Source organism: Miniopterus natalensis, chromosome X (assembly GCF_054644295.1).
Source record: "Miniopterus natalensis isolate mMinNat1 chromosome X, mMinNat1.hap1, whole genome shotgun sequence".
In the NCBI taxonomy this organism is placed as follows: Eukaryota; Metazoa; Chordata; class Mammalia; order Chiroptera; family Miniopteridae; genus Miniopterus; species Miniopterus natalensis.
In genome coordinates, this window is record NC_142103.1 from 25,408,577 (window position 1) to 25,432,044 (window position 23,468).

The 23,468-nt window shown below is 34.0% G+C and overlaps 1 protein-coding gene across 2 annotated transcripts in view; it reads left to right on the forward strand.

Moving 5' to 3' along the window:
* Positions 1–23,468, forward strand: part of RBM41 (RNA binding motif protein 41) — a 61,894-nt gene that overhangs the window by 24,732 nt on the left and 13,694 nt on the right. Inside the window, exon 7 of one of the 2 annotated variants that reach the window (XM_087813591.1) lies at positions 13,573–14,027. In XM_087813591.1, coding sequence (XP_087669717.1) covers positions 13,573–14,027 — 455 coding nt within the window. The remainder of the gene's footprint in view (positions 1–13,572; positions 14,028–23,468) is intronic. The other variant, XM_016206397.2, reaches the window with a different exon arrangement.

The window sequence follows — 23,468 nt, forward strand, 5'->3', positions numbered from 1 at the left end:
CCTGTGGTGTTTCTACAGCTTGAGGCTCATTAACAGAATCAGATTAATCAGCCTGTAGGCAGAGGCAGCCCTCAGAGTGCTTTCAGACTTTGTCTCATCTTCTTCTGGACCCAGGCCTTGGAAAAGCAGACTTTGTTGTGCATCTGGGTCTGTCCAACCACACCCAGCCCCAGCAGAGGAGACCTCAAGCTAAGGGTTGTTGATAGCCCCAAACAGGGTACTCAGGGCCAGTAACAAACTACATCTGACATTGGCCTGCACCAAAGACTCTCCAAAAAGACTGCGAGTCCTAGCAGATCTACCTAATGTATAGAAACAAACCCAAATAGGCAATCAAAATGGGGAGACAAAAAACAAGCCTCAAATGAAAGAACAAGAGAAGTCTCCAGAAAAAGAGCTAAATGAAATGGAGATAAGCAATCTACCAGATATAGAGTTCAGAATACTGATTGTCAGGATGCTCAACAGCATTAAGAAAGATATGGAAACTATGAAAGAAATGAAGAATGACATAGCAGAAATAAAGAATACATTGGAAGGAATAAACAGCAGTTTAGGGGAAGCTGAGGATCGGATCAGTGAATTAGAAGACAGAGTAGAAAAAAATCAATCAGAGATCCAAAAAGAAAAAAAAACAATTAAAACAGTAGAACAGTTTAAGGGAGCTGTGGGACAACGTGAAACATAACAGTATTCACATTATAGGAGTGCTCAAGGGAAGAGAAAAAGCAAGGGACAGAGAATTTGTTTGAAGAAATAATGACAGAAAACTTCCCTTACCTGGTCACACAAGTTCAGGAGCCACAGAGAGTCCCAAGCAAGAAGAATCCAAAAAGTCCCACACCCAGACACATCATAATTAAAATGCCAAAAATTCAAGACAAAGAGAGGGTATTAAGGGCAGCAAGAGAAAAGCAATCTGTTACCTACAAAGGAGCTCCCATAAGGCTGTCAGATGACTTCTCATCAGAAACTCTACAGGCCAGAAGGGAATGGCATGAAGTATTTAAGGTAATGCAAAACAAGGATCTGAAACCAAGACTACTTTATCCATTAAGGCTATCATTCAAAACAGATGGTGAAATGAAGGGCTTCCCAGACCAAAAAAAAAAAAGGCTAAAGGAGTTTATCACCACCAAACCGGCATTGCAGGAAATGTTAAAGGGATTGCTGTAATTAGAAGTAGAAAGAGAGAGAGAGAGAGAGAAACATAGGAATAAAGAATTAAAATGTAAAACAAGTGTCTACAAGTTCAAGAAGATTGAAATCATATCAGGCATTTCAGATCACAATGGCATGAAATGAGAAATCGACTACAGTAAAAACACTCAAAAACATTCAAACACATAGAGGCTAAAACAATGAATGGGTTACCAATAAGATCAAGAAAGAAATAAAAAACTTCCTGGAAACACATGAAAATGAACACACTGCAGCCCCAAATCTATGGGATACAGCAAAAGCAGTCCTAAGAGGAAAGTTCATAGCACTACGGGCCTACCTCAAAAAGCAAGAAAAATTTTTAGTAAACTATCTAACCCTACAACTTAAAGAATTAGAAAGCTCCCCGTGAAGCCATCCGGACCAGGGCCTTTGTTTGCTGGTACTTTTTTTTGTTACTGCTTCAGTTTCATCAGTTGTTGTTAGCCTATTTAGGTTTTCTGATTTTTTTTCTGATTCAGTTTTACATGACCTCACTCACATGTGGAATCTAATAAACAAAATAGACTGAGGAACAAAACAGATCCAGAGACATAGAAGCATGGAACAGACTGATGAATCTCTGGGAAGGCAGGGGTGGGGGAGTGGGTGGGGAGAGATTAATCAAAGAATTTATATGCATATATGCATAACCCATGGACACAGCAGTGTGGTGACTGCCTGAAGGGGGAGGGGCGGATGCGGGTTGGAGGGGATTGATGAGGGAAAAACAGGGGATATCTATAATACTTTCAATAATAAAGATTAATTAAACTGAAAATCTGTATTCCTACCAAGTCTCTTCAAGACAACCAACCTTTTACTGTCAAGCACTTAAAAAATTATTTCAACCTGTACCCATTACCCAATTCCAAAGCCACTTCCACGTTTTTAGGTATTTGTTACTGCAGCACCCCATTTCCCAGTACACAGTCTGTATCAGTTTCCTAGAGCTGCTTTAACTAAGTACCACAAACTGGGTGGCTTGAAACAACAGAAATTCTCTCACAATTATGAAGGCTAGAAGTTCAAATCAAGGTATTGGCAAGGTTGGTTCCTTCTGGAGTCTCTGAGGGAGAAGCTGTTCCCTGCCTCTCTCCTAGCCCCTAGTATTTGCTGGCAGTCCCTAGCTTGTAAATACATGACTCCAATCTCTACTGCTTCATCACATGGCATTCTCCCTGTGTGTCTGTGTCTCTGTCTTTACATGGCCTTCTTAAAAGAACAGCAGTTATTGGATTTAAGGCCCACTCTAATCCAGTATGACTTTGTCTTAACTAATTGTATCTGTAAATAAGGTTACATCCCAAGTGGAAATGAATTTTGGGGGGATACTGTTAAACCCAGTATACTCACTTATCTCTCCTTCCTCACTTCTTATTCCCTTTTAAAAAACATTTTTATAATGAAATGGATCATGCCAAAGAGTAAAGCATTGCCAGTACTCCAAAAGTCTCTGTATGCCCTTCAGAAATCACAGCCCCCTACCCACCAGAAATAACCACTGTCCTGATTTGTGAAAGTAATTTCTTTGCTTTTCTTTATATTTTTACCAACAATATAGAAAATACTCGACAGTGTTTAGTTTTGCCTGTTTTTAAGCATTATATCAATGAGTTGTACACTATACATATTCTATCAGGTCTTCCTTTTCTACTTAACATTATATTTGTGAGATTCATCCATATTGCAGTGTATAACCCCATAGCTTATTCATTTTTTCTGCAGTATAATATTCCTTTATATGAACATATCAACATTTACTTATCCATTCTACTGTAGTTGGGCATGTGGGTTGTTTTGACTTAATGAGCTATAAGTATCAGTCTTGCTACTGTGATCATTCTTGCACATGTATCCTGAGACACATGTGCGGAAGTTTCTCAGAGTATATACCTAGGAGTGGAATTGAGGGGTAAAGATTTCACATATCTTCATCTTTAATAGATGTTAACTCTTTTGTGAAGGGATTGTCCCAAGTTAAATCCCACCAACCATGTGAGAATGTTCAGGTTGCTCCATATCCTTGTCTACAATGGATATTGTCAGACTTCAATGTAGTGGGTATTTACCTGTATTTTATTGTATTCTTTTTACCCTTTCTTAATAATTAGCATTCATTTATTTACTTTTTTTAGTCTCTAGTAAAGTGCTATTTTCCTCAACCTTCTATTTTGAAAAATTTCAAACATGGAGAAAAATTTAAAGATTAGTACACCCACATCCTTCATCTACATTTAGTAACTGTTGACATTTGCCACATTTTCTTTACCTCTCTCTTTCTCTACACAAGAATTTGTGTGTGTGTGTGTGTGTGTGTGTGTGTGTGTGGCTTGTTTATTGCTAAACTATTTGAAAGTAAGTTTCAGACATTAAGAGGTTTTGCTCCTAAATACTTGATTATATATCTCCTAAGAACCTAAGAACATGGACATTCTCCTATATAATCATAGTATTATGATCACTCATAAGATATTTAGCACTGTTACACTAATATACAGTTTGTAATTATATTTCTCAATTTTAAATTTAGGATGCAACCAGGGATTACACATTGCATTTACTTTGCTTTATAATAGTTACCTTGTTTCTGTGTATGTGTCTGTCTGTCTGTCTTTCAGTACATTGATATTTTTCAGGAGTCCAGGTCTATATTGTTTACTTGATTGTGGTTTTGATTTCATTTTCTTGATATCTAATGAGGGTTGGAAACATTCTCACATATTTATTGACCATTTGGATAGCCTCCTTTATGAAATGGCTATTTAATTTTTTTGCCCATTTAGCAAATGTGGAAATGTCTGTTTCCTGCCTGAATGTCTTTCCATATGTTTGTATCTGTGTCCAGATGCAGTCTTGGTTCAGAGGTCACTTAGGCATATGTCAAAGCAAATAGCTCAGCCCCAAAGCTTTTGGATATGGCAGATCTCAATGATTGCTACTTACCTTCAGTAGCAATCAGAGAAGAGGGAACTAGGACAGTGTTGTGGTTTTATGTTCTGAATATTCTGTCTTCAAATTTCTTCTCTAATCTTATATGCATTTCTTATAAATTTGTACAAGTTCTTTATTATTGTGCATATTTTCTCTTTGTTGGTTATATGTGTTGAAAATGTCTATTTCCATTGTGTTGCTAATCATTTCACTGCCTTTATGGTGTCTTTTGATGGATAAAAGTCCTTCATTTTTATGTAGTAAAATTTATTAATTTTTTCCTTCCTACTTAATGCTTTTCGTACTTTGATTAATAAATCCTTCCCTGCATGAGCTCAGGAAGATACTGTTCTTTTTCTGAAAGGTTTATGTTTTTTCTTCATATTTAAATCTTTTATTTTATTATTTTTATTTATGTATTTTATTGTTGAGAGTATTACAAATGTGGAATTGATTTCTGTGTATGGTATGAAGTGGGATTCCAGTTTATTTTTCATGTAGATAATCCTCTTCCCAACACCATATATTGAAATTGTTGTCCCTGCACTGTTATTGTATTGCCAGCTCTATCATATATCATATTTGGCCACTGCAAAATTGATATCACACAGTTTAGTTTTTTAAATGTTTTGATATCTGGTATAGCAGAAGAACAATTTCTTCTACCTTGTCCTTCAAAAGTATTTTGTCTACTTTGGGCATTTTGCTTTTCCATGAAAATTTTATAATCAGCTTGTCAGTCTCTCTCTCTCTCTTTGTCTCTCTTGATATTTTGATTAAGATTCCATTGAGTATTTAAATTAATTGAGGACAACTGACATATTTGCAATATGAATTTTCAAATATTCAGATGTGAATATGGTATATATTTTTATTCATTTAATTCTTTAATGTCTCTTACTGTATTTTCTCTATTTTCTGTTACTTCTAACATTTTGTGAGACTAAGTAGTTTTTTTTTCTTAATTTTTAAACAGTTTTATTGAGGTATTTAATTTATATATGATGAAATTCATCTGTTGTAAGTGCCCAGTTAGGTGATTTTTAGTTAATTTATTGAATTGTGCAATCATCACTACCAGTCAGCTTTAGGACATCACCATCACTCTGCTAAACTTCCTTAAGCCTATTTGCAGTAAATCACTCCCACATCTACCCCAAGCCTTCTGTCTCTATACATTTGTTGTTTCTAGATATTTCACATAAGTGGAATCTTCTAATATGTGATATTTGGAATTTGGATTCTTTCAGGTAACATAATGTGATTGAAGTTTGTTCATATTTTAGCATGTATCAGCAAGTCATTGCTTTTTATTACTAAATAGTTTCCATTATATCGATATACCTTCACCACTTGATGACATTTGTGTTGTTTTCAATTTTTGGCTATTATGAATAGTGCTATGAACATTGATGTCCAAGTTTTTGTGCAGATGTGTTTTCATTTCTCTTGAGTGAATGGAATTTCTGGATCATTTGGTAGCTCTGTGTATAATCTTTTGAGGAACTACCAAACTATTCTCCAATGTGGTTACACCATTTTACTTTCTCATGAGTGATGTATGAGCATTTCTACTTCTCTGCATCTTTGGCAGTACTTGTTATTGCCTTTTTTAAATTGCAGCCATTCTAGTGGGTATGTGCTGATATCTCATTGTGGTTTTAATTTGAATTTCTATAATAACAGATAATCTCGAATACTTTTTCATTGTTTTATTAGCCATTCATATGTCTTGTTTGATAAAATATTCTAGTCAAGTATTTTACCAATTTTTTTATTGAATTGTTTTCTTAGAATTGAATGGTAAAGTTTCTTTATATATTCTGAATATAAGACCTTTATAAGATAGAATATGATTTGTGAATATTTTGTTCCAGTCTGTAGCTTCTCTTTTTATTTATTTTTTTTAATTTATTGATGCGGGGAGGCATCAATTTGTTCTTCCACTTATTTATGAATTCATTGGTTGATTCTTGTATGTGCCCTGACCAGGGATCAAACCACAGTGTTGGTGTATCAGGACAAAACTCCAATCAACTGAACTACCTGGCCAGGGACTTATTTTCTTACTGCTGTCTTTTTAAAAAATATCTTTTTATTGATTTTTTTTTTTTTTTTTTTTAGAGAGAGAGATAAGGAGAGGGAGAGAGTAATAGAAACATTTATGAGAGAGAAACATCAATTGGCTGCCTCCTGCATGCCTCCTACTGGGGATGAAGCCCGCAACCTGGGCATGTGCCCAGATCAGGAATCAAATCGGCAACCTAGGTGCATGGAAGGATGCTCAACCAACTGAGCGACACCAGCCAAGCCTTACTAGTGCACAGAGGTTTCTAGTTTTAATGAAGTTAAATTTATCAATTTGTTCCTTTATGACTTGTGCTTTTGGTATCATATCTAAGAAATCTCAGCTGAACTCAAGGTGAGAAAGATACCCTTTGTTTTCTTCTAGAATGTTTACCGTTTTAGATCTTACAATTAGATATAATATACATTTTGAGTTAATTTTTGTGTGTGAAATAAAGGTTCCAAGTTCATATTTTTGTAAATGGATATCCAGTTGTCGTAGCACAATTTATTGTAAGGACTATTATTTCCCCATTGATGTCTTGGCACCTTTGTGGAAAATCAATTAACCATAAAGGTAAGGGTTTATTTCTGGACATTTATTTTGGATTCAATGATCTATATACCTATCCTTATGTTCTGAGTCTCTTTATCTTAATAGTAAGTTTTGAAATTGGGTTCTGTAATTTCTGAAACTGTGTTCCTTTTTTTCAAAATTCCTTTGGTTATTCTAGGTCCTTTGTATTTCCATGTAAATTTTAGAAGCAGCTTGTCAATTTTTCTACAAAAAAGCCTGCTGGAATTTGATAATGATTATGTTACTTTGTAATTCAATTTGGGGAAAAATTACATTTTAATAATATTGAATAGTCTAATCCATGAATATGGAATGCCTATTTAGATCTTCTATAATTTGTTTCAGCAATGTTTTGTAGTTTTCAGTTTATAAATATTACACTTTTATTCATTTCTAAATGTTTTATTCATTTTATGCTTTTGTGAATAATACTGTTTTATTATTTCATTTTCTGATTATTGCATGCAAGTATATAGAAATAGTTGATTATTGTATACTAATCTTATATTCTGTGACTAAACTCTTTTATTAATTCTAGTAGTTTTATTGTAGATATCTTAGGATTTTCTACACAGATAATCATGGTGCCTGTGAATTAAGACAGTTTTACCCTTCCTTTGCAATCTAGAAGTCTTTTTTTTTTTTTTTGTCTATTTGCAGTCTAGAACCTTCAGTACAATGTTCAATGAAAGTGGTGAGAGCAAACATCCATGCCTTGTTCCCAGGCTTAGGGGGAAAACATTGTTTTTAACCATTACCTATGATCCTAGCTCTAGATTTTTTATGTGTGTTACATGCTCTTTAGCAGTACATTACTTTCCTATGGGTGCTGTAAGTAGTTACCATAAGCTTGGTGGCTTAAAACAACGCATTTCTTCTCTTACAGTTATAGAGGTTAGAAATCCGAAAATCAAATTGTCCGCAGGACTGCGTTCCTTCTGGAGTTCTTTAGGGGAACCTTTGCCAGCTTCTAGAGTCCACCAGTGTTCATTAGCTCATGTCCCCTTCTTCACATTATTTCAACCTCTACTTCCATCACTACATCTCCTATTCTGTCCCTGACCCTCCTTCCTTTTTTTTATAAGGATCATTATTATCACATTTGGCCTATCTACATAATGCAGGATAATCCCCCTGTCTCATGAGCTGTATCTTAATCACATCTGCAGATTCCCTTTTGTCAGGTAACATTTTTACAGATTCCAGGTATTAGGATATAGACATCTTTGGGGGTGGGCATTATTTTTAGCCTGCCACATGCAGATTGAGGGGGTTCCCTTCTATTTCTAGTTAGTTGAGGGTTGTTTTGTTTGTTTGTTTTGTTTTGTTTCATTTTGTTTTTAACCATGAGTGGGTGTTGGATTTTGTTTATTGCTTTTTTGCACCTGTTGTGCTGATTACATGGTTTAAGGTTTTAAGCTATTAATATAATGTATTATATTGATTGATTTTTTAGATGGTAAACCAGTATTTCATTCTTGGATAAATCCTACTTATATGTGTATAATAATCTTTATATGTTGCTAGATTAGGTTTGAGAATATTTTGTTAAAGATTTTTGTGTCTGTTCATGAGGGATATTGGTTTGTGGTTTTCTTTGCTTCTGATGTCTTTGTTTAGCTTTGGTTTCCATCTAATACTGACCTCATAGAATAAGTTGGAAAATATTCTCTCCTCTACTGTTTTCTGAAAGTGTTTGCGCAGGATTGATATTTCTTCAAATACTTGGTAGAATTCGTGAATGAAGCCATCTGGACCTGGGCTTTTCTTTGTGGGCAGTTTGTTGATTACTAATTCAACCTCTTTACTACTGATTATAGATTTGTTCAGCCATTCTGTTTCTTCTTGAGTCTGCTTTGGTAGTTTGTATCTTTCTTTGAATTTGTTCATTCATCTAAGCTTTCTAATTGGTTGGCCTAAAGTTATTTATAATATTCTCTTAAAATTGTTTCCATTTGTATATGTTCAGTAATGATGCTTTAATTCTTTGTTTTAGTCATTTTTGTTTTCTGTCTTATTTTTTTGGTCAGTCTAGCTAAGGGTTTGCCATTTTGTTAACCTTTTCAAAGAACCAGCTTTTGGTTTCATTGATTTTTCTCTATTTTTCTGTTTTCTATTGTACTGGTTTATTCCCTAATCTTTATTATGTTCTTCTTTCTGCTTGCATTGTGTTTACTTTGCTTTTTCTAGTTTCCTATGTTGGAAGCTCAGGTTATAGATTTGAAGCCATTATTATTTTTTTTGATATAGGTGTTTAAAGCTACAAATTTCTCTCTGAGCACTGTTTTAGCTACATCCATAAATTTGGGTATGTTTTGTTTTCATTTTCATTTAGTACAAAATAGTTTTAAATTTCCTTTATGAATTTTTTGACCTATGGGTTATTTTGAAACGTGTTGTCTAATTTTCAGATATTTGTGTTTTCCTAGATTTCTTTCAGTAGTGGATCTCTAATGTGATTTGTTTGTGGTCAGAGAAATACATTGTATGATTTCAGACTTTTTTAGAATTTTTAGACATACTTGGAGCCCTCACTCTAATATCAGCATAGTAGATTCCCTCACTTTCTTTAAGTCTTCTCTTAAATGTCACGTTCTCAATGAGACTTACCCACTATTAAAATTGCAACCACCAATACTACCACCTCTTAGCACTTCCAATCATCCTGACACTGCTTTCTTTAGTTTTTCTTTTTCAAACCACTCATAACCTTCTAACATAGCCTTCTAATATAATTCACTTAGCTCTATGAAGATAGAAATCTTTGTTTTGTTTATTGATGTATCTCAAGAACCTAGAATAATTTCTGGATCATGATAGTCACTGAATAAATATTTTTGAGTTTATACTTTAGGATATTTCATCCACTTGGTCATATGTAGCTGAAATTTGTTCACTTTCATTGGAATGTAGTATTTCATTGTATAAACTTATGACAACTTTAAAATTGATTCTTCTTAGATGGACACTTGTATTTTTGCTAGTTTCAGGCTATTATATATACCAGTGATCTAACCATTGTTATTATTGTATCCTGGTGCACATATACCCCAAATTTTCTAGGGTATACATGTGGGAGTGGAATTGATGAGTCATATTATAAGCATATATTGAACATTAAATAAATAATGTCATAGTGGTTTGCACTATGGTTGCACATTCCTACCAGCAATGTACGAGGGTTTCATTTGCTTTACAATCTCACTGATATGTGATATTGACATTCTTTTTAATTTTTTGCCAATATGTCAGGGTTTTTTTTAGTATTTTCTTCTTAATTAGCATTTCCCTGAATTCTAATATGATTGAGAATTTTCTATATATTTATTAGCCATGTGTATTTTATCTTTTTTGAGGCACCTTTTTAATCTTTTGCTCATTTTCCTAATGGTTATGTTCTTTATCAGTTATTTGTGCAGCAAATATCTTTTCCCATTCTGAGACTTTTCTATGTCTTTATGATATTTTTGATGAACAGAAGTTTAAAATTTTTTTTTAATCCTCACTTGAGGATATTTTTTCCATTGTTTTTCAGAGACAGTGGAAGGGAGGGAGGGAGAGATAGATAGAGGGAGAGGGAGAGAGAGAGAATGAGAGAAAGAGGGGGGAGGGAGGGAAAGGGAGAGAGGGAGGGAAACATCGATGTGAGAGAGACACATTGATTGGTTGCCTCCTGCATGCACCCTGACCGGGGCAGGGGATCGAGCCTGCAACCGAGGTATGTGCCCTTGATCGGAATCGAAGCTGAGACTCTTCAGTCTGTGCGCCAGTGCTCTAACCATTGAGCAAACCAGCCAGGGCAGACGTTTTTTATTTTAATGTAGTTGAATTTGTCAATATTTTTCTTTAATGGTTAGTTAGGGAACTTAAGAAACCCTTCCATATGTATTCTTACACCTTGCTGGTGGAATTGCAAAATAGTATAACTTCTACAAAGTGGAATTTAGCATTATAGAGAAAAATTACATACACATTTGACCCTTTGTCTCAGCAAAGCCACCTCTTGGAATCTATTTCAACGATGTACTGGAAAAATAAAAAATTCTATATGCACAAGATTGTTTGTCAGGGCCTTACTTATAACAGCAAAAAAGACTAGATACAATACCAGTGTGCATCAGCAGAGAATAATTGAATAAACTATGATACATCCATACAGTGGAGTATTATAGAACTATCAGAAGGAAGGGAAAGAACTCTACATATTAATCTGGAGTTAGCTGAAGTATCTATTGTTAAGTACAAAAAAGTAAGTGGGACTCTGGCTAGTGTGGCTCAGTTGATTGGAGCATCCTCCCATACACCAAAAGAGGAGGGTTCAATTCCCAGTGAGGGCACATACCCAGATTGGGGGCTCAATCCCCAGTCAGGACAGGTGCGGGAGGCAACCGATTGATATTTCTTTCTCACATCGATGTTTCTCTTTCTCTCCCACTTCCTCTCTCTAAAATCAATTAAAAAATTTTTTTAAAGTTGTAAATAGTGTATAGTAAGTTACTATTTATGTAGGAGAGGGGCGTGACGAATTATAGATATATATGTATATATGTATATATGTGTGTGTGTGTGTGTATACAAGGTGTCCCAAAAATGTATACACACTTTAACAGCTGATAGCTCAATTTTGAAAATGAAATGTATTTTAATAAACACTGCCTTTATAATTATTCAAAGTGTGTGTATACATTTTGGGGGCACCCTATATATACACATATATGTGTGTTTGTGTGTGCCTATTTGCTTATAGTTTTAAAAAAGAATCAATGGAACCATAAACCAAAACCTAATAAAAAATATTATTTATGGGGAAGGAAAGAAATGGGATAGAGATGAAAGTGATACTTCTATGAAGGTACTGTATAACACAGTTTTTACTTTAGACCCATGTAAATATTTTGCATAATTTAAAAATAAAAAGAGGGAAACATCCATCCCTAAAATTTATAAACAACCTGAAGCAAATGAACCTAACTATAAAAAAAGTTGGTAGCATAACAATACAGAGGAAACAATTATTTAAAATGACTTTAAAACAATATTTGTTTATTCCCAATGGGATATATTTTAAGGACAAAGGTAACCACAAAGAAATGTAAAACTGTATTCAGTAGTTTCTTTGTTAATAGTCGTATTAGTATTATTATTTTACATTTCAAAATTTTATAAATATATTGTAAAAAAAAGCTAATAAATAATTTTGCTAATATTAAAAGCCAATATTTTAAGCATATATGAAAAGAGATATACAAGTCTAAAGTCAAGGAGTTTGAGTAAAAACCTTATAATCTTAAATTTGAAGTGGAAATACCAGTATGATTTATTTTTCTCTTTAAAAAATTTTCCTTGTTTTGTCCACTGAAAATGCCTAGAAGCAATAACAACTCAATAGCAATGAACACACCACCTAGCAACACATTATGCTTTCTTAATACTATTTCCCATTAAAAGGAGCCAAGAGTCCTTGAAGAAATAGTCCAGGTTTGAGTCAGGAAATGTGTAAGATGAGCTTGGGACATCTTGCTGTGCCAGAAAACTGAAAAGCACCACAGAGTCAGTTTGAAGGGACTCTTACTGGTCCTAAGTGAGATAATCTTACTGGTCCTAAGTGAGATAATTTGACCACTAAAAAGAATGATAACTATAATTGAAACACATCAAATATATAAAAATACATGATCTCACAATTATACTAAAAATAATCGGTCACCACTGGACATTTCTAAGGTACCAACTCATTACTCTCATAGTGGTAAATGATGGGAAAAATCAAGTATTTATCCTGCTTTTCCTGTATGAACTGTATAGAAGAAACTACTTAGTTGATGACAGTAAGTTTATTATAGGATTCTAAATAATACACACAAAGAAATAGTAGAATTAGAGTAGTTCCATTTCACAACTCTTAATAAATTAATAGATCTAGACAATAGTCATCACTAGATGTAAAATCCATTAGGTGAAAGGTGAATGAGAAAACTTCATAATGGAGGGATCCAACTAATACCACCTGAACTCACCGATCAGTTTCAGCATCACTAAAAATGTAACTTGTATAATGATGTAAATGGTCTTTGTCTTTTTACACAATGTGGTATCCACTAGCCACAGGTGGCTGTTGAGCATTTGGAATGTGACTAGTTTAACTGAGGAACTGACATTTAAAAGATAAATTTAAATAGATTTGTGTGGCAAGTGGATACCGTATTAGAATAGCTCTAGATTTAACTGCCAATTTGTATGAAATGGAGAGAATTGAGGAACAAATTAAACAATACCATGAAAAACAATCAGATTCATTTGTTCTGTGAACAGATGTGGTTCCTCTAATAAATTAATGGGATGGAGGAGAAAACCGGGTTGGAGGGGTGGGAAAGAAGGGTTACTGTTTTAAAATTAAAGGGACTTAAAAGATATAACAGCCAAAGGCTGGTTTAAACAACCAAGTGTAAAAACATATCTTTGTGATAATCAGGGCCATTTCAATATGAACTTGGTATTAGATGATATTAAGGAATTATTAATTTTGTGAAGTGTGATAATGCCATACTGGTTACATTTTTCAAATGTCCTTATCATTTGCGTGCATGTACTTGCATGACCCTGAGAGTGAGCACCTCCTTAAATTTTGAACCCCAAGTGCCTCACTTGCCTTCACCATAGTTCCAGACTTGCTTGAGATACACTGTAATAAAGTAGCTATATATTGCTGTCACTTGTTGCAGGTTTTAAACACCTGCCCCAGCAGAGTTTCTATATCTGAGATCCAAGATTTAATTTTAATTAATTTGTCAAAGGTTGTATTGGTAGGCTTTGTAGAACTTCCCTATCTCTTTGTCTTGATCCAGATGAACCCCAAAAGAAGAACAAAGGTGATCCCATGAACAACCTGGAAAATTTTTACCAAGAGATGATAATGAAAAAACGTCTTGAAGAGTTCCAACTTATGAGAGGTGAACCCTTTGCTTCCCACTCACTGGTCTCAGCTACATCAGTGGGAGATAGTGACACAGCTGAGAACCCGCCATTACTCCAGGACAAGGGAGAACAGGCAGCACAGGGTAAAGGTCCCAGTCTCCATGTGGCAAAAGTTTTTGATAATTCACCTGAGCATTGTTGGACTGGGCCTAAGAAGCTGACGCAGCCAATAGAATTTGTCCCAGAAGATGAGATCCAGAGAAATCGTTTGTCAGAGGAAGAGATCCGAAAAATTCCTATGTTTTCTTCATATAATCCAGGGGAGCCAAACAAGGTATAGGCTAAACCAAGAAAAAAAACATGGGTTGTTTTCGTTTTAATTTACCTCTACCTAAAGTAATACTTTTAAATTCACTTTGATTATACCAAAGAATTATAACATAGGCATAGTGATTGTGTTTTTCATTGACCTTGACTATTCTTTCTCTGAATACTATATAAGTAGCATATTTCCTATGATGTTTTTTGTGGTTTTCTAAGGTCCTAAGCTACCTTTAGAATTTTAAAGAAGTCTTGAAGAGATTCTAGCCCATACCTACTAGAAGACCTGAATTGAAGGAAAAGTAACCTCCAATTTCTTAGGCTAGTAATAAATAGGACCTTCATATCTGGTAGCCGTGGTGCCTCTGGAATTAGTCAATAAATTATTGACCTCCTGGTTGTGAGTAGGGTTTACTGCTATAACATGCATTTTCTCTTCAGAATGCTCTACCTGGCTTTCATATGACATATGACTTAAGTTGCTGGTAGTTAAGAGCAAAGTGAAAGTACAGGCCCTCTAAGTCTTGAGAAATTGGCAGATATCTAAGTAAACTTGTAAATAATCTTTGGTTTATATTTTTACTACATAGCTGTATATTCATAAACAACATATAGTTTTACATATTTTAAAACTATATAGATGAAATCATACTCTACATACCCTTCTATAACTTGCTTTTTAAAATCAATATACATAATGTTTCTGAAATTTATTTCTAATGATATAAGGAACTATGTGTTACATTGTAGAAATATAGTGTAATTCATTTGTCCATTCTCCTGAAGATATTTTCCTTTCAATTTTTTTTATTACAGAGAATTCGGCAACAAACATTATTGTACAATTAGTAGGTCACAATCAGCAGTTTTTTAATGAAATGAAACAATAGAATAGAAAATATCAATGGACATTTTATAGAGTAAGAATAATTACTGTTTCTTGAAGGTTTTGTTTTGCCTGTGTATGCACGTGCACATGAGAGAAGTGGGGGGTAGATATGTGTGGGCCAGAATGCATTTCTTCCTATAGATCTTAGTCAAAAAAGTTGGAAAAATATCGCTTTTTTGCAGTTATTATCAAATGTTAGTATGCACCAGAATCACCTGGAAGGCTTGTTAAAGCACAGATTGCTATGCTCTACCCTCAGAATTTTTTATTCAATAGATCTGGAGTAGGGCCTAAGAATTTGCATTTCCAACAAGTTCCAAAGAGATGCTGTTGTTGCTGGTCTGAGAGACATTTTAAGAATCACTGTTGTAGATTATATACCTAGGAGTGGAATTACTGTGCTATATAGGGTATGGATATCTTCAACTCCATGAGCAGGGTTTCAGAGATCTCTTTCACATCCTTGCCAACACTTTATAGTATTAGACTTTTTATATATTTGAAAGATCTCATTGTTTTGAGTTACATGTTTCAGATTTCCAGTGAAATTATGCATGTATTCATGCATTTATTAGCCTTTTGGGAACCTTCTGTGAGTTGCTTGTTCCTTTTTGCCCATTATTAGGTTGTTGAGTTTTTCATATTATTTGTAGAGATTATTTTAAAATTCTGAATACAAACTCTTTTTGCCTATTTAGCAAATATATTCTTCCGGTGTGTGGCTTATCATTTTAGCATTGCTTCTGATGTCTCATGTTAAGCAGAAGCCTTTTGTTTTAATATCATCGTATCATCGGTATTTTATTTGATGGTTTGTGTTTTTTGAATCGCTTTAAGGAAATTCCTCCCTACAAATCAATACGAAAAACACAAACAATCCAATAAAAATGGTAAGAAGATATGAATAGGCAATTCACAGAAGAGAAAACAGGAAAGGCCAATTAACTTATAAATCTCATTAGTAATCAAAGACATACAAAATAAAACTATCATGTGATACCATTTAACACCCAGGATGTTGGCATAAAGGCATAACAAGGCCAAGTGGTGAACACATGGAACACTAAGAACTCTAATATACTTCTGGCTGAGTATAAACGAGTACAACTACTTTTAAGAACATTGGGGCAATATCTAGTAAAATGGAAGATGCTCATACAGGATAAGTCAGCAATCCCACTCCTAGTTATCTATCCTAGAGGAATTCTTACATATGCACATTAGGAGATCTTATAAGGATGCTCATTAGAACATTATTTGTAAACAACATACATGTTCATCAATAGGAGAATGGGTGAAGCATGGTATATTCATAAAATAGAATACTATACAGTAGAGAAAATTAATAAAATATAACTAAGGGTATCAGTGTGGATGCAGCTCACAAACATAATGTTGAATGAAAAAAGCTAGTTGCAGAGTTCTGGTTTCAGCTCCAACATATAAAGTGCTTGAAAGTTGTCACTCCTGTCTTACAACAAGAAAAACAGCTGAACAAACTAAAAATCAATGACTTTTTCTTGGACCCATCAGAGAATTGAATTCACGGAGCAAACTGCAATCTGGAAATCTGGAGAGACAGGCAATTACAGAGAATCACAGCCCAGATCTACTTATCAGGAGCGGAAAGGCATGAGAGCCATAAACTGGTAGGAATACTTAAGTGGTAACTGACAAATTGCTTGAGGCAGAGTGTAGATTAGTGTTTGAACATAACAGGTTCTCAATTTGAAGAGCCAAGAAAAAAAAATCTGTTCCTGGCTAGTAATAAATCAGGTAGTATTCATAGAACTACCATATATGGTAGCATGGTGCCTCTGAAATTAGTCAATAAATACTTCCTGGAACCCCACTAGGTTCTCAAGTTGAAGAGCCAAGAAGAAAAATCTGTTCCTGGCATAGGGAGCAGAAAAGTAATCAATCATTTTGAAGTACACCCAGAGCTTCTACCTAACAAAGGACTATCCAACAAGGAAAACAACTTTACCAAAGCATTCTCCAGTGTGGGACAAGGAAAATCATCTGACTTCAGGCCTCTCTAGCCTTCCTATCTCATCTGAGAGAGAGAAAAAAAAAAAGCTGTGAAACACTTCTGAAGGTTACAGACTGGGGACACAGGCACACTGAAAGGCTGAAGCTTAATTATAGGATTACAGAGTGTGTCCCCTTATCCTACACCTTACCACCAAATCAACAGGATTTCAGGATAATTGTGGATTACAGCTGAAAGACCTGCAAGGCTCAGACTCTATTTAAGAAGTTTTTAGGGAAACCCAAAGCAAACATGGGAGACAAAAACAAGGATATTAGAAGAAATTGAAACCTGTGACACCTACAGCCAGAGCAAATATTAAACACAGCCCAACTCCTAGCCAGATTAACATAAAATTTCATACTAACAGCCTGTTTTTACCTCAGTTCCTATTACATTATACATCATGTCTGGCTTTTAAGATAGAAGAAATTATTAGGCACAGTAAAAGAAAAAACAGTCTCAAGAGACAAAACAAGCATCAGAACCAAAGTCAGATATGACTCAAGTTTTGGAATGATCACATATATGAATTTTAAAATAACTACGATTAAATGCTAAAGAATCTATTAGAAACAGTACACAATATGCAAAAACAGATAGGTAATGTGAACAGAGAAATAGAAACTTGAAGAAAGAAAAGGAGATGGTAGAAATAAAAAACACTATAATAGAAATGATGCCTTTGATGGACTCATCAGTAGGCTGGATACGGAAAGAATCAGTAAGCATGAAGACATGTCAATACAAACAACCCAACCTGAAATGCAAAGAAAAAAAAGACTAAAAGAATGGAACAGAATATCCAAGAACTATGGGACAATTTTAAAAGGTATAACATACACATTATTGGAATAGCAGAAAGATAAGAGGCAAAGAGCAGAAGAAATGTTTGAAGTAATGATTGCTGAGAATTTTCCAAAATTAATGACAGATACCAGGCCACTGATACAGGATTTCTGCAGAGAACAACAAGCAGGATAACTACCCCCCCTCTTCCCCAATACACCTAACCATATCATATTCAAACACAGAGAACAAAAAAAACAGAGAAAATCTTGAAAAGCAGTCAGAAGAAAACCACTCTGTCTATAGAGAAACAAAGATAAGAATTGCATTGGATTTCTCATCAGAAACTATGCAAGCAAGAAGACAGTAATGTGAAATATTTAAAGTATTGAGAAAAAAGCACCACCCATCTAGCATTCTGTATCCATCAAAAGTATCCTTCAGAAGTGAAGGAAAAAATCAGACAAACAAATACTGAGGGAATTTTTTTACCAGTAAACCTACCTTGTAAGAAATGTGGATTTTTTTAGTTCTTCAGAGAGAAGGAAAATGATATAGTTTAGGAAATCAGATTTCTGTAAAGAAAGGAAGAACATAGAGAAGGAATATCTGAATGTAAAATTTTTATATTTTTATTTTAAGTGATCTAAAAGATAACTATTCGAAGTAATAATAGCAACGTGTTAGGTAATTATAGCATATGGATAAGTGAAATGAATGGCAGGAATGTTATAAGATATAGGAGGAAGGAATTAGTATTTAGTGTATATAGCTATTATAAGCTATCTGCACTACCTGTGAACTGGTATAGTGTTAATTGAGAGTGGGTTTGGATTAGTTGTAAATATATATTGCAAACTCCAGGGCAACCACTAAAAAATTATAAACAGAAGTATAATTGATATGTTAAGAGAGGAGTAAAAATGGAATCATATAAAATGGCACTCATTCTCTACAATCTTTCCCAGAAAATAAAAGCAAAGGGAACATTTTCTCACTCATTTTATGAGAACCAGCCTTAGCTTAATATCAAAATCAGATGATGATATTACAATAAAAAAAAACTATAGACCAGTCTCTCTCATGAGCATAGATGCAAAAATCCTAAATATTAGGAAAATCAAAATAGTTTATTGAAATATTTTGATTTAAAAATCAAAATATTAGGAAATGAAATCCAACAGTGTATCAAAAGAATTTTATATTATGAACAAGTGAGATTTATTCCAGGTATCCAAGGCTGGTTCAACATTTGAAACTCAGTTAATGTAATCTACCATATCAACAGACTAAAGAAAAATAATCATGTCATTACACCCATTAATGACAAAACTCTCAGCAAACTAGGAAAAGAAGGGAACACTGTCAACTTGATAAAGGATATCTACAAACCGTACAGCTAGAATCATACTTAATGGTGAGAAACTGGGCAGGGATATCTCCTCTCCCCACTTTTTAAAATATTGTACTGGAAATGCTAGCTAGTTAAATAAAACAAGAAGGGGAAATAAAAAGCACACATATTGGAAAGGGAAAATGTAAAACTGTCTGTTCATAGATGACATGTGTGTCTATGGAGAAAACCCCAATCAATCAACCTAAAACAACTGGAACGAATAAGTAAGTATAGCAAGGTTGGAGGATATAAGGTTTATATATAAAAGTCAACTGTTTTTCTGTATACCAAGAAGTGAACAATTGAAATTGAAATAAAAAGAACACTATCTATAATAGCACCACAAAATAGTGATATAATTAGGTATAAATCTAACAAAATTGTACAGGATAAATATGCAGAAAATTATAAAACCCTGCTGAAAAATTAAAGAAAATCTAAATAAATACAGAGATGTCCTGTGTTTATGGATTGGACAACTTAATATTGTTAAGGTGTCAATTTTTCCCAAATTGATGTGTAGATTTCACATAGTCCCACCAAAATCCCAGCAAGCTATTTTGTGGATTTAGACAAACTGATTCTAAGTTTCTAGGGAGACAAAAGATCCAGAATACCTGACATAATATGGAAGAACAACAAAGTTGAAGAACTGGCACTACTCAACTTCAAGATTTACTATAATCAAGTAGTTTAGTGTAGATGAAGAAAAAGACACACATAGATTAATTGAGTAGAATAAAGACTCCAGAAATAGATTCACAGTAATATAGTGAACTGATCTTTGACAAGGGAACAGTGGCAATTAAATGGAGAAGAGATAGTCTTTTCATCAAATTGTACTGGAACAACTGGATATCAACATTTAAAAAAATGAATATAGACACAGATTTTACAATCTTCAAAAAAAAACTCAAAATAGATTGTAGATCCAAACGTAAAACACAATACCATAAAACGTCTACGAGAAAAATCTAAGTGACCTTGTGTTTAGTGATTCATTTATAGATAAACACCAAAAGCCTGATTTATGAGAGAAAAAAATTGATAAATCAGACTTTATTAAAATTATAAACATATGCTATGTGAAAGATACTTTTAAGAGAATTTTTAAAAAATATACCACAGACCTAAAGAAAATATTTTCAAAACACATATCTAATAAAGGACTTGTATCCAAAATACACAAAGAACTTCTAAAACTCAACAGTAGTAAAATTAACTACCCAATTAAAAATGGGCAAAAGACAGCTTCCCAAAGAAGTTATTTACATGTCAAATAAGCATGTAAAAAGGAGCTCACCATTTGTCATAGGGAACTGCAAAATAAAACAATAATGAGATGCCATTATACACTCATTAGAATGGCTAAAATCACAATAAAATTGACTACCAAATGCTCTAGATTATGCTGAGCAACAGGAACTCTTTTATTCATTGCTGTTGAGAATACAAAACGATACAATCTCTTTGGAAGTTAGTTTGAGTCTCTTACAAAGCTAAACAGTGTTTTACCATATGATCCAGTAATTATGCTTCTAGTTATTTACAGCAATTGCCTTGAAAACCTATATTTATACAAAACCCAGCATGTGAATGTTCATAGCAGTTTTATTCATAATTGCCAAAAGCTCACAATCAAGATGTTCTATAGATGAATGGAAACATTCACCTGTGCTACATGTATACAAAGGAATAGAATTCAGCAATAAAAAGAAATGAGCTGTCAGACTACAAAAAGACACAGAGGGACTATAAATGCATTTTAATAAGTGAAAGAAGCCAATATGAAAAGACTACATATTGTGTGATTCCAATTATATGACATTTCAGTAAACAGAACTATAGCAACAGTAAGTGATCAATGGTTGCCAGGAGTCTGGGGGAAGTGGAGGAGAAAGGAATAGATGAAGCACAGAGGATTTTTAGGGCAGTAAAATTATTCTGTATGATAATGTAATAGTGGATGCAAGACATGCATTTGTCAAAACCCATAACACTGTGCAGCATAAAGAGTAACCCTTGATGTATGCAAATATTAAAAAAATCATTTAAGAGGTTGGAGAACCCCAGGAAAGAATGCAGACTGTGACAAGAGAATGTGTTACAAATCTATGAAGCAACCTTAGTGAAGGTCTGAGGGAAAAGGTGCTGACTAAGTATCTTTGGAAATCTGTGCAGTGTGGAAGCAACAGAGAGGCAAACAGAACAGCATATAATCAATGTACCCTAGTTGATAAGATTTTGTAACATGGGAGTACAGGTTAACAATTCTGACACTGATATACGTGTACAATGAAATGGAACAATTAAGTAAATGCATGGCAGAGGTGGGAGCCAGGTTTCTCACACTTGGAATTTACAGATAAGCAAAGGGAGAAAACTAGAATGATCCATGTGGTAATAGTTTATAGTTGGAAACATGAGAATGAACTCATGTTTAACTTAATATGTGGATGATTACATATAGAATTATTTATAGATATACACAGATTACTTATTAAACAATTTTTTCTGTCAGCTGAGAGGATCTAAATGAAGTGACACTCCAATAGCAGCGTGCACGTTCAGCACCCAGATCTTCGTTTCTAATACCATTCTCTAATAAAAGTAACGAGGGATCCTTAGAGAAATGCCTGATTCTAGTTCTGGGGGCAGGAAATATACAAGATGAGCCTTGGGCATTTTGTATTGCCAGAAAATAAGAAAGTGCTAAAAACAACAACATAAAAACTTTGGGAGGGGGGGCGCGGTATGTCAAGTGAGCACAGGAGCCAACTGAGAGTTTCCAGTGACCAAAGTTGGAACAATTTGTGCAACAAACTAAGCAAATTAGTGTTGGATTATAATCCAAAGTATAGAATAAATATCTGTGATAATAAATAAAACAAGTTGATAAATGGGAGAGAGGATACAAATATCCCATGCAGAAAAATTCTATATTTATGTGGGTGCTCCACCACTCCTTCATTTTGAGCTACTTATAGTGACTTCTTTCCAAAGAGTACAGTTTGGAAAGGCAGGGGGGAAAAAGTAATGTTACAGCTTAGAAACCTAAAACTGCCTCAACCAGGTTATCAAGGCCAACATCAACAGTCATAAGTCATGTTGATAGTATGTATGCTTGATAAGATGTGATCAAAATTGCAGTTTTCATCTGTAGTATTTTTCCTAAGAATCCATAACCCCAATCTAACCATGAGAAAAACACCAGAAAAATTCTATTAGTAAGGCATCTTACAAAGTACCTGATCAGTTTTCCTCAAAACTGCCAAGATCGTTAAAAACAAAGTCTGATTAACAGCCACAGCTAAGAGGAGCCTGAAGACACATGTAAACGAATTGTACTGTGCTATCCTGGATGGGACCCTGGAACCAAAACAGGACATTAAGGAAAAACTAAGGGAATCTGAATTAACATGGACATTAAATAATAATGCATTAATATTAATTCATTATTTTAACAATGTACCATAGTAATGCAAAATATGAATAATAGGGGAAACTGGGTGTGAGGTTTATGGGAAGTCTTTGTACTAGCTTCTCAGTTTTTCTGTAAATGTGTAAGTCTTTCTGTTCTAAAAAATAAAGCCTGTTTTTTAAAAATTTTAAACAGGTAGCTGAAAAAGAGTGTATATAGTATAATACCATTTATATAAAGTTTGAAAAATACAAAATAATACCATGTATTGCAGAGGAACACCAGAAAGATACTCATTCTCTATTATCACTTAGGGTTTGTTTTAATTTCACAGGAATGTTTATCTTGTTTCCGAACCTAGCTGTATCTTTGTGTTTATCTTTTTATATATGCATATATATGAATATATATGTATGTTGTAGATATGTACATATGTACATACCTTTGTGTATGTACATATATATGTATGTATGTATGTTTTTGGAGCAGAGAAGATGCATCCGAGCAAGAAGTGACCGAGCTACCTCGACCAGAAGTCCTCTTGATTTTTTAAAAATGTTCATGTCAAAGGGAACAATCTTAGTATGGATCTTTCCTATTTGGTGAGAAACTTGCCATATATTTCACATACCCCTTTCTATGGTCATTTAATTTGATGATGCTTTCATGATGAGTATTTCAGAACCAAAACTCTAGATCACCTGAAATTACTTAAGTGAACCACAAATCAGTTATTCTATGTCCTTGTCTTTAAGATAAAGTATAGTTAAATGCTAAATATGTGGATATTCAGCTTTTAATGACTTTGAGAAAAAAAATCTGCTTATTACAGTGTTAAATATATTTATTCATACGTTCCAGTGGTTAAGTCATTTAAGGGCTCTATTTTCTAGCTCTTTGCTTTTGTTGCTCCTGTCTGAATTCTTC